This window comes from Onychomys torridus, chromosome 11 (assembly GCF_903995425.1).
Source record: "Onychomys torridus chromosome 11, mOncTor1.1, whole genome shotgun sequence".
NCBI classification, from domain to species: Eukaryota; Metazoa; Chordata; class Mammalia; order Rodentia; family Cricetidae; genus Onychomys; species Onychomys torridus.
The window spans coordinates 61,485,570-61,498,091 of NC_050453.1; the positions used below are offsets into that span (position 1 = coordinate 61,485,570).

Sequence of the window (12,522 nt, forward strand, 5' to 3'; positions counted from 1 at the left end):
GCCAGGTACATGCTTGCAACACCAGCAGGAGTTTTAAACAAATCTGAGCTATATGAGACCATGTCTCAAGTGGGGGAAAATCACAAAACCAAAATAAAAGGGTTACATCTTCAAGCAGTATTTGAGGGTATCTTCTTCTTTCTTTCTTTTTGTGGTGGTGCACACCTTTAATCCCAGCACTAGGGAGGCAGAGGTAGGCAGATCTCTGAGTTCGAGGCCAGCATGATATACAGAGTGAGTCCTTGGATAGCCAAGGCTACACAGAGAAATCTTGTCTCAAAAACCTAAAAATAAAATAAAATAAAAATAATTGAATTATTATAGGCATTTGTATCTAAGCAACCAGTATTACTAAATTAACAGAGTATTTATAGTAGTGGGCTGAGGATGTAGCTCAGTGGGCAGAGTCTTTGTCTAACATATGAGATGCCCTAGATCTGAGCCAAAGGTCTATGTGATAGAAGACACCTAAAATTGTATGTAGCATGGTAGGTGGGTAGAGGCAGGAGAATCCAAAGTTTAAGGTCATTTTTGGTTACATTCCAAGCTTGAGACTGATCTTACGAAAACCTTGTCTCAAAAGGAAAAAAAAAATCCTTTCCATTTTCACAATACTCTTGAACTAATGATATAAAACAGCACTTTAACAAACATACATTAAAGGCCAATAAATACTAACCACCATGAATACAAGGCCCAATTCCCATTTGTGATTTTTTTCAGCCATTTAAATTAGTTCATAAAAATCAATGTTCTCTTCACATAAATGGAATTTGTTAAGACATTTCTATCTCTACAACCATTCTAGTTTTGCCTAGCAGTGAGGGTGCCCATCTCCAACAACCACTGCAGTTGGGCCTGGCAGGATTGGTGCCCACCTCTAATCCAAGCACTCAGGAGACTGAAGCAAGGTGATTGTGGTTTAGTCTTCTGAGGGAATAGTAAGGTGCTTTCTGTAAAAACCAAGGCAGGGTCGGAGGAGAGGATAACTGTAGTCAGAACATTATCTGAAAATGGCAATACAGAACCTCAAGGTCAGAAAAAGGCTGGGCAACTGGCATCAGTGGTGCCTGTTTCTAATCAGAACACTTGGGAGAGGGAGGCAGTCTGGGCAATACCGTGAGACCTCATTTCCAAAGCCCAGCTCAGCCACGCCCTCTGTCCTCTCGTGTCTGGCTTCTGGAATCCCTGGTTTGCGTTTATTTTTCAAAACCACATTTACTTATTTATGTGTTATGGCATGGGTGTAGAGATCAGAGGACAATGGGAGATGGCTCTCTCACCATCATGTGGGTCCTGGGGCTCCAATTCAGGTAGTCAGGCTTGGCGACAAGTTGATTTTTGTTTTTTTGTTTTTGTTTTTGTTTTTTTAACCTGCTGAGTCGAGCCATCTCACCAGCCCTTATGGTTTTTTAAACAAGGGCTCACACAGTCATGCCGGGAGCTCTGGAAATTTCAACCTCAGTCTCTGTACATGGCAGGCCAGTACAACAACACTAGTCACTTCTTTCTTTGGAGAGTGGTTTTTTTCTTTTCCTTTTAAAAAAAGATTTGGTTTTATTATGTTTATGATGTGTGTGTGTCTGTATGAATGTTTGTCATGCCTGTGCATACCCGCAGCCAGAGGCCAGAGGTGGGCATCACATCCTCCATAGCTGGCATTACTGGTGGTTACAAGCCGACTGACATGGGTGCTAGGAACTCAGGTCTTGCAGAAGATCAGCGGTGTTCTTCACCTCTGGACCATCTCTCCAGGCCCTGGAGAGTGGTTTTCAAAGTCTAGTGTGTATCAGAATCACTGGTGAGTTAGCAAAACATCCAGATAACCAAGAGCTTCACAGAGAAAAGACAGTGGTTTCTATCTCTACCATATTCTCCAGCACTAGCTTCCAAACCTGGCTGAATCTGCGAAGCTGTGAAAACACATTCCTATGTTTTCCTAAAAATTTTCATTGAAAAGATTTAAGATTAATGCTCTTGAAAGCTTAAAACAAGAAACACAGACACAAAAACACACATGAACATACACATACACACACAAAATTTTTGATGGTTCTGATGAACCAGATATAGGACATTTATTTAAGCCCTAGCCTATAATTTCAGGCCTTAGGATAATCTCAAATTCACTGAGAATATTCGTTTTAGGTAGGTTGTAAATCACCATTTCTGAGGAAAATTTAACAAATTTCTTCCTAATTTATAGTACTTAAGTTATCTAATGATTTTCAGTGTGTCCTCTCCCAGTCCCTAGGCCAAGGTCTGTGCATATTGGTTTCCTTACTCACTGTGTTCATAAAATTAAATCACTCGGCAGAATTCTGTTTGATTATCTCCCCTCTCTTTCTTACATCCCTGCAGCTGTGTAGAACAGACCTATTTCAGAGCACCAGATCTCATTACAGATGGTTGTGAGCCATCAGAAGGTTCCTGGGAATTGAACTCAGAACCTCTGGAAGAGCAGCCAGTGCTCTTAACTGTTGAGCTATCTCTCCAGGCCGAGACCCTATTTTTAAACAAAACAAAAATAAAAGAAACAACAAAATACATCAGCCCAGGCAACCTCCCCCCCCCCTAAAATCTTCGCCTCTAATTGAGAAACTCTAGATAAATCTGAGAAAAAAAAATGTGTGTATGTAGTAAGAAATGTGATCATGATTCAGATAGGTAGCTTTACAGCTTACGTGTTTCTGTGGTGTTTTTTAACCTTTATTTTATGCATATGGGTGTTATGCCTGCATGTATATCTGTGCAATACATGCAATGCAATGCCTGAGGATGCTGGAAGGGGGCACTGGATACCCTGGAAACTGTGAGCTGTCATATGGGTGCTGGGACTTGAACCTTGGTCCCCTGGAGGAGCAGCTGAGCCATCTCTCCAGACTCTTTTTTATTGTTTTGAAATATAGTCTCATGAGGTAGCTCAGACTAACTCATGACTTAGTCTCAAATTCTCCTGCCTTAGCCTTCCAAATGCCGGGATTACAGGCGAGTTCCACAACTCTTAGTCAAAAGCTTGACTTTTTTTTTTTTAATGTGACTGAAGATGACCTTGACCTTCTGTTTTATTTTTAGATTTATTTTTATTTTTTATTATGTGTAGGTATGTGTATGTCATGTATGTATGTGTATGTCTGTATATACACGTGAACGAATACAGGTGCTTTCTGAGGCCAGAGGTGACAAATCCCCCTGGAGCTGGAGTTACAGGTAGCTGTCAGCCTCCCAGTGTGGGTGCCGGGAGTCAAGCTCAGCTTTTTCCTAAAAGCAGCAAAACTCTTAACTCCATCCCAAAGCTTGACTATTTTTGAAGCCAAGACAAGGTAAAGTTAATTATGACTAAAAGTTTCACAAATCACATAGTGATTCTGTATTATCACCAGTGGCCCAAACTAGTAGATATCTAATGCTGTTCCCCTGTACCCCAGAATCTGATGTAAAAATGTTAGATCCAAGAAAGGAAATTGGAAAGAAAATGGAATCTGGTTGACAGGCCATTTGACATTATTTCCCCTCAGTCTGAACTCATGGTGTTTTTCTACATCAAATAGAAAAAAAAATCTCAAAAAATTGGTGAGAACTATTGCTATTGTTATTATTTTTCAAGACAGGATATTGCACTCTGTAGCCCAAACTGTCCTTGCATGTTTAATCCTCTCCCTCAGCCGCCCAGGTACTAGGATTGTAGGCATACATACTACAAGTGTCTTTGAGATCATTTTATTTGTACTTTTTAGATTTACTTTGTATGTGTGTGAGCAAGAGTGTGCTGTGGTTGAGTGTCTAAGTCACAGGACAAACTTGTGTGAGTCAATTCTCCCAACACGTGGGCTCCAGGAACTGAACTCAGGTTTTCTGGCTTGAGGGCAAATGCCTTTATGCACTGAGCCACCTTGCTGACCCTGAGAATTATTCTCAAACCCAGATGCTAGGGCCAGGATGTACATCAGTAGCAATGTGCTTGCCCAACACGGGCAAGGCCCTGAGTCTAATCCCCTGCACCATAACACAGAGGTGCTAATTTTTAATCCTTCCCATAAACTCATGCTAAGTTGAGGGATGAGATGATCACTGTCCCATAGGAAGCTCTAGCTGGAGTACATGGGCCAACAGTAGGTCAGAGACAAACCCAAGAGCAACAAAATGCACACGAGTCCCAGGCAGTCTTTCCCAAGTCCCAGTGGACCTCCTTTCTGGGCAGCAGCCTGCAAGAGACAGTTCAAATGTTCTTAACAGAACTTTTATGCCGGGTGGGCAGCCAATAGGAAGAGGTGGGTGGAAAGTTCAGCGACCTGGACAGAAAGGGAGCCACATGGAACTAGCAGCATGTCCAGCCAGAGGAGGACTTGGTTTGGAGATTGATGTAGTTCCCTTGGGTGGACAAAGACATCGTATCTTCTTTGGAATTGTTCATCATCTTTTCAATGAGGACTCTTTAAAAAAAAAAAGAAAGAAAAGAAAACAAGAAAAATAAGCCCGAGAAGGTAGATGGAGGAAAAGGAGCTGCCCCTGGCACTGTCTTACACCAGGCAGCAGTCCATAAAGACACCAGGTTTAAGCACCCCTATGTCCTCAATTATCTTAGGGACACTGGCATTCTGTACTTGTTTGCTCAGAAACCGGAAAAGAGGGTCCATAGGGCCACGGTGGATGATAAGTCTGTGTGCCTGTCCCCAGAACAGCGAGAGCTACTCACCTCATAGCCTCATTAATATTTCTGTTCTCCTTGACTGATGTTTCTGTCCAACCTGTGAAACCGTTCTCTTTACTGAACCGGTCAATCTGGTCCCGGCTCACCGCCCAAGGGGACAGATCACTCTGACAAAGAAAATACATAAATAGGGACTTGTGCATTTAGAACGATTTTCAACCAATGGCTACGACCACCAATATCCAAAGTCTGCTGTCAAGAGTCTTCCTTTAAAACAAAAGAGTCACTCGCAGGAATGTTGAGTTGGCTCAGCCGTTCAGAGCACTGGCTGCTCTTCTGGAGGACCCTGGTTCAATTCCCAGCACCCACATGGCAGCTCACAATGTTCTGTAACTCCAGACCCAAGGAACCTGACACCCTCTTCTGGTCTCCTTGGACACCAGGAACACATACAGTGTGTAGACATACATGCAGGCAAAACGTACCCCCCCCCAAAAAAAAAATAGAATAGGAAGAAACAAACAAACAAACCAACAAACAAACAAACAGAAATCCACTTTCTCAATATCTCTTCAAAAGAAAGCAGAGATTACTTCCAACTTGAAAGGGGCAAATAGGCATGCTGGTGTGCTGGCGACCAGGCATGGTGGCACTAATTATTATCATTTGGATAACAGAAGCAGGACTGTCAGCTTTAGGTCAGCCTTGGCTACACAGACTCTAGCTTGAAAAAACAAGATAAAACAGGGTGTGCATGCTCAGAAACACCGGGCCTTTTAGATACCTTTACTCTGGCCCCTGATAGATGCTAGGGGCCATTTACTTAAACTGGCCACACACCTTGTTGGCCAAGAGCAGGCAGGGCACAGGCTCCCCACTGGGCAGTGTGAGCTTGCTGTCCAGATCCTGTTTCCATCTTTGGCTGTTGCTGAAAGTAGTGGCGTTGGTGACATCAAACATGATAACACAGGCAGAGGCGTCTCTGTAGTACAGTCGTGTCATGGAGGTGAAACGCTCCTGCCCTGGAGGGAAGAGGAAGCTCTCGAAAAGGTGATTCTGAAAGTGATTCTCTGGTATCCTGGCTACTCTCCCTTCAGTGGCAGACAGGGCGTTTTGTGTATGGTAGAGAGGGTGCCTTCCCTTCCCCTCTGACTCTGTCCATCCTGTTAAGGGATTATTAAATTCAGTCAGATTCTGTATCTAAACTGCAATGTCCACATCCCTGTCTGCCACTTACTGTCTGTGTGACTATGAAAAGCAGGCTGAGCACTTCAGAGCTGTCATGTGTGGAGTAAGATAAAAGCTTCCACGACAGGGCTAGTGAATCAGTACATTTGAAATATTTTGAAGAACAGCATAGAATAAGGATTCGCCATTACCACTGTCTTATTTTCTGGAGATCTTCTTTCTCACTAAAGTCAGCTGAAGATCTAGAGCCTACCCCTCCTACTATGGGGGCACCCACCCATGGCCTGGACAATCTGCCACCTTAACAGCATCTCCACCCACACGGAGATGGCAGGACATCTCTTTGTCTTTGGGGCAATACATCTTCAAAGTCATCTCAAAAGCTCAGGGCCGCTCAACTTGTAGCTTCAGGGAAAAAAAAGGCAATGGTTCCGCCATGCCATTTCCACCCTCCCTGAACCCCACCCGAGGCAGCTTGCTGGTTAAATAATTTCTCCCTTCTTCCCCTCTGGTCTTCCCATTTTACCTGCAATATCCCACAGCTGAAGCCGCACCACCTCTGAGTCAGACCACTGGAGAACCTTCAGAGCAAAGTCCACTGAAAATATATGCATATTATACTTTAATAAAATCTGCCTTTAAAAACAAATCCAGGGATGGGCCAGTGAGATGGTTCTGTGAATAAGTTAAAGGTACTTTTGGCCAAGCCTGTCAACCCAAATTCAGTCCCCATAACCTAAACTCTATGAACTATCTATCCTCTGAGTTCTACATGTATGTCATGATGCACATGTCCATATATACATACACACAAAATAAATGTGTTGGTTTTTTTTTTTTTAAAATCCAGGGATAAGCTCAGCTTAAATACACAATGACAACCCCTGGATCTTGAAACTCCAATTATCCAATTCAGCCTTTGATAGATGGAGATGAGCCCACATGGTGCAGGACACAAATTCCACACTTAAAGGATATTCAGAGTTTTCTCCTCTATCAGATCATTTGATACTAATTATCTCCATGGCTAGGAAGAGAAAAGTGGGATTGTTTATGGAAATAACTCCTGTTCTCAGGTTAAGGGGTTTCTGGTTGTTTTTAGGGAGTTTTCTCAGGGAAAGGATGATGGGGAAGGTGAAGGAAGTGAAGTGAAGTGCGGTCAGTTCTGTATCACCCACATCCAACTTCACTGTCGGTACCTGCTCAAATAGTATCATGAGAAAACACAACAACAACGTCCTCTATGTCCTCCATAAGGCTTCGCTAACTATGCCAGGCAGGAACGGGATAGCTGAAAGGGTGCCAGGGGATGAAGTTCGAGAGCTGTGCTGGAATCTGCCATGCGGTCTGCAGATGATGCTGAAACTATTAAGAGCTGTGCTGGAATCTGCCATGTGGTCTGCAGATGCTGAAACTCCATGACCTCGGGCTGAACAACTATCCCAGGGGAACCTCCCAAAGTTGTTTAGTGCGGGCCAGCACCAACTTGAGATCTTCCTCCCTCACCTCTTGAGTGTGGAATTAAAGGTATAGAAACCTGTACTGTGCCAGAAAAGCTATTTGTCAACGAGAAAAAAGAACAAAAAACAAAAAACAAAAACCGGAGTCATTTCAGTTTGGAAACATATTCTTCTACATCTGTGACAAAAGTAAAATCTAGGGAGAATTTATGATAAACACTGGAGAGCAAACAAACAGATGCAAACTTGCCAGAGTCTATTATATTCACACTGTAGGAAAACTAAAGCCACTGGGAAAAATTAATTCACAGGACACTTTGAACCCAAATCCATGAAACAAGGACTTATATTTAGGAGTGGTGGGCAAAGTAGTCAGGAAACAGTCTTTGAAATGTTAAGTAAGCCCTTAATTTTACCAGATGCTTTTGTACGTTAAAATGTTTTAGTGTGTGTGTGTGTGTGTGTGTGTGTGTGTGTGTGTGTGTGTCTGTCTGTCTGTCTGTCAGTCTGCCTGTCTGTGTGCGTGCTCCTGCCACAGTGCTCCCATGAAGGTCAGAGGACAACTTTTGGGAATCTCTTCTCTGCTGATCTTGTGGGGTTGGGAACTCCAGCTCAGGTGGTCAGGCTTGGCATAAAGCGCCATTACCCACTGAGCCGTCTCTCCCATCTTTGGCTAAATATTCTTTCAAGTTTTCATTTCAAAGTAAATAGTTAAATTAAAAACAACTTTCATATGAACACCGGCACATACTTTCAAAATCTATGCCGGTACAAGTTTTAAATAAATTTTTAAAAATTTTTTACTTTAGGTTACTCTTTCTTTTTTATTTTATTTTGAAATTTTATTTACTTTTATTTCACATACATTGGTGTTTTGCCATGGGTGTTGGGTCTCATGAACTGGAGTTACAGACAGTTGTGAGCTGCCATATGGGTGCTGGGCATTGAACCAGGGTCACTCTGGAAGAGCAATCAGTGCTCTTAACCACTAAGCCATCTCTCCAGCCTCTAGGTTACTCTTTCATATCACCATCTTGTTAACTACTTTGTACTTGTAGTGGTGTGTGGGGGTGGGGTGGGAGGGTAGGTACGGTTCAGTTAAGTTCAAAGGCCACGCTAGGAAAGAAATTAATTAACTTTTGGTTGATTAATTTAACTCCCCCGCTCCCCCAGCGTGGGAGAAGATGGGTGGGAAGATGTGTATTTCACATTCTTTCTTGAATTCCTCACATTTCCCACGAAGTCTACGAATTATCTTTATTAAAGCGACTCACAGGGCTCGTCAGTCCTGACCAGAATCTGTCCCCCAACCTTCCCCACGTCGGGTCCTTCTGACTGCCTAGCTCCCAGGCTCTCCTCTTTAGTAAGTCGGTTCTTTAACTCAACACCAGTCTCGTGCTGGTGAGAAACAGGGCAACCCTCCCCAGCCTGCACTTGAACCAGGGCTCCGCTGCCTCAGCTGATTGGAAAAGTTGCTCCGGGCAGCGCATGGCTGCGGGAGGGTACTACAGGCTGTGAACAGCCCTACTCAGACCCCTCCACCTTCTCCATCATACTTCGGCCCGATCTTTGCAGGCAGTTGGCACCGGCTGCAAACCCCCGACGGATGACCTCGGTACCCGGCGGCGGCTACCGCCTGCAAGCCGCGACGCCCGTCCCCAGCCGCCCGCGGCCTCTCACCTCCCACGGTGGACTTGTAGTGCTTGCTGAAGCTGTCCTGGGAGTAGCGCTGGACCAGTGACGTCTTGCCCACGGCGGCGTCCCCCACCACCAGCACTTTGAACAAGTGATCTCGGCTGCCCATGGCTAGCGGTGAGGAGAGGTTTTGTTTTGTTTTGAATGTTGTGTTTTCGGGAAGTCGCTTATTTTAGCCCCTTGGGCTCTCGGGGTTTCTTCCGACTGAAGTCATGCATCCCCACCCTCGGCTAGCTGAAGTTGCTCTGACGGGAAAGCAGAAAAGGAAACTTTTGCACTCGGCCTCTGCGCGCTTCCTCCCCGTGTGGTCGCAGCCAGGGTGGGGCGGGTTGGCACCTTCCCGTCAGGGACCTCCAAGCAGCTCGCCAGCGCGTGAACCTCACTGGCACCTTGCTCCACTAGGTACAGAGGACCTGGACCCTTCTCCGACCACATACACCAAATTGGGGGTGTGCAGAGTCCTTGTCCTGTCCTTGTCCTGCCACTGGCGGCGCACTTCCCTTCTTCCTTCACCAGCGTTGTCTGCCCCGCTGCACGGAGCACTACATTTCCCAGTGTACCTCTTGGTGAAGCGACCGAGGGAGTGTGGAGACTTGCCGAGTGGACTCTTGGGAAATGTAGTTTCCTAACTACCTTGCACAAGCCTACATAAAGTTTCAAAGTTTTCAAACTTTTAAGCATTCAGAAGTCTATTTTAAAACAATTCTAAAATTCGGCGAGGTGGCGCAGGCTTGTAAACATTGCCTTGGGGAGATGGAGACAGGAGGATCAGAAAAGCCAAGGTCATCATCTTCTGCAACATAGTCTGTTCAAGGATCCCCCGACCCTTTCCTCTCCTGAGACAGAGATAAGGGGTTTGAAGCAACTTCGGGGGCCACCCTGAACTACATAGGCCATGATCTCTCCGGTCTAAATCTGTCCCCAGATTTTTTAAAAACACATTTTAAAGGTTTCCAGATGGTTTTATCATATTTTTAAAGATTTTATGACACTAAGATAAACTACTCCATTAACAAAAGCCCAAACATAATCCCTCATGTTCCAAGTGGAGTCCATTTCCTGTTGTGTCAACAACACAGTCAAATCTCGAACCTTGTAAATGTGATCTCATGTTTCCCGTATGACCAATAACAGGCAAATTCAGGGACATTTCACCCAAGAGATCTATCCTTAGAAAAATCTGTCAAAAGTCACAAAACTTAAAAACTAGCTCTAGCCATAGCAATACAAAATAAGCAAGAGACAGTTCCTCCTTCACACTTCCACAATTCTTACCCCAGCCACGGATATCATTTGAGCACAAAGTACATTTCCTTTTGTTGAGCTATTGTTTCTGAATAATCATAAAATGATTGGCGAGTATTTTCAATTTTTCTACCTGCAATTTTTCTGTCCTGCCTGACCTTTAGATAGGGGTTGTGGCTAGTAGAATAAACTTCACTTTTTTGTTGCTGTTGTTGTTGGTTTTTGTTTGTTTGAAAGAGGGTTTTCTGTAGGCTAAGTTGGCCTCAACTACCCTGAACTTGTGACTCTTCTGTAACCACACCCAGTTTTGTACTTGTGGAGATTAAATCCAGGCACACCCCCCAGCCCTCTTCTCTCTCTTGACAGAATCTCTGTATCCAAGACTGACTGAGCTCGTGATCCACCTGCTTCTACCCCTTCCACAGGAGTACGTGCACACCACACCCAACCTGCGGTGGGGGAGGCAAGTCTCTTCCACCACTCCCTCCCTTCCCCCTCTCTTTGTAAAATAAAAACTTATAGTTAGTATACAAAGTAACACCTTCCATTGCAACATTCCCATACACAGATTGACATTCTCTGTTCTAATCACCAGGCTTGCCTGTCTCCTTTCCACTCACCTTTAAGGACTGTGTTTTCTCAGTTCCTATTGTTTTGACATAGTTCAGCACCCTTGGGCATTGATTACCATGTGGCTTCTGTGATGCTGTTCTGTTAGGGAATATTATTTTAAGGTGTGTGACTTTTGTTTATGTTGCAATTGTTTAACTCTGTGAAGCTGTGTTGCTGTGCCTGTCTAGAACACCTGATGGTCTAATAAAGAACTGAATGTCCAATAGCAAGGCAGGAGAAAGGGTAGGGCTGGCAGGCAGAGAGAATATATAGGAGAAATTTGAAACTAAGGAGTGAGAGAAGGAGGAGGACAAAAGGGGTCAGCCACCCAGCTACACAGCCAGCCATGGAGTAAGAAACAATGAAAGATATACAGAAACAGAGAAGGTAAAAGCCCAAAGGCAAAAGGTAGAGTAATTACCTAATTAAAGGCTAATTTTAAAAAAGCTGGCAAGAAACAAGCCAAGCTAAGGCCAGACATTTATAAGTAAGAATAAGCCTCCGTGTGTGATTTATTTGGGAGCTGGGTGGTGGACCCCTAAAAGAGCAAAACAAACAACACTGTTCCCTCTCTTTTGCTCCCATATCAATTTTTTAAAATTTCTTCTTGGGGATCTCCCCATCCTATCCCCTGTAAGTATTTCCTAAGGATTAATTAACTCTTAGTCTTTGGTAGATTATTCTTTTCTTCTTCTTCTTCTTCTTCTTCTTCTTCTTCTTCTTTTTTTTTTTTTTCGAGACAAGGTTTCTCTGTGTAGCTTTGGAGCCCGTCCTGGAGCTCACTCTGTAGACCAGGCTGGCCTGGAACTCACAGAGATCTGCCTGCCTCTGCCTTGTGAGTGCTAGGATTAAAGGCGTGCGCCACCACCACCCAGCCTTGGGTTGATTATTCTGATGTATGTCTGTGTGAAGGTGTCAGATCTCCTGAAACTGGAGTCACAGGCAGCAATGAGCTGTCATGTGGGTACTGGGAATTGAACCCAGGTCCTCTGGAAGAGCAGCCAATGCTCTTAATTGCTGAGCCGTCTCTTCAGTCCTATTATTACCATTTTTAAAATTTTATTTAATGTTATGTATATGAATGTTTTGCCTGCATGTATGTCTGTGCATCACATGTGTGCTGGTGTCCATGGAAACTAGAAGAAGGCATTGGGATTCCCTAGGACTATGGTTACAGATGCTTATGAGCCTTCATGTGTGTGCTGGGAATTGAACCTGGGTCCTCTGGAAGGGCCACAAATATTCTTAAGTACTTGCCTAGCAGTCATTACACCATCAGTTTAATTTCCATAAGCTAACAGTGGTGGTACAGCATCTAGGAGGTAGAAGAGGAGGATTAGAAGTTTATGGTCATCCTCAGAGTTTCAGGACAGCAAAAAAGAAAACAGCCAGGCGGTAGTGGCACACGCCTGTAATCCCAGCACCCGGGAGGCAAGCACTCAGGAGGCAGAGGCAGGTGGATCTCTGTGAGTTCGAGGCCAGCCTGGTCTACAGAGCTAGTCCAGGACAGGCTCCAAAGCTACAGAGAAACCCTATCTCGAAAAACAAAAAAAAAAAGAAAAAAAAAGAAAAAAAGAAAAGAAAAGAAAAGAAAACGTCAGGTAAAGGAGATAAAAACGAGCCATCATCCTGATTAGCTTTGTCAACTTGGCATAGCCTGTGGTCATCTAA

The 12,522-nt window shown here is 44.2% G+C and overlaps 1 protein-coding gene across 3 annotated transcripts; it reads right to left on the reverse strand.

Annotated features, from left to right (window-relative positions):
- Positions 1 to 3,584: 3,584 nt before the first annotated feature.
- Positions 3,585 to 9,509, reverse strand: Rab29 (RAB29, member RAS oncogene family). Of its 3 annotated transcripts, none has more exons than XM_036202427.1 (6): positions 9,331 to 9,509; positions 8,980 to 9,239; positions 6,366 to 6,437; positions 5,492 to 5,673; positions 4,697 to 4,818; positions 3,585 to 4,433 (listed from the first exon to the last, which is right to left on the reverse strand). In XM_036202427.1, exons 2-6 carry the CDS (start codon positions 9,101 to 9,103, stop codon positions 4,319 to 4,321), a joined length of 615 nt encoding a protein of 204 aa, XP_036058320.1. In that variant the 5' UTR covers positions 9,104 to 9,239; positions 9,331 to 9,509; the 3' UTR covers positions 3,585 to 4,318. The 3 variants fall into 3 exon arrangements, with proteins under 3 accessions (XP_036058320.1, XP_036058321.1, XP_036058319.1); XM_036202428.1 differs by having other exon boundaries at positions 3,585 to 4,205; positions 4,293 to 4,433; positions 8,980 to 9,509; XM_036202426.1 differs by having other exon boundaries at positions 8,980 to 9,509.
- Positions 9,510 to 12,522: the final 3,013 nt, after the last annotated feature.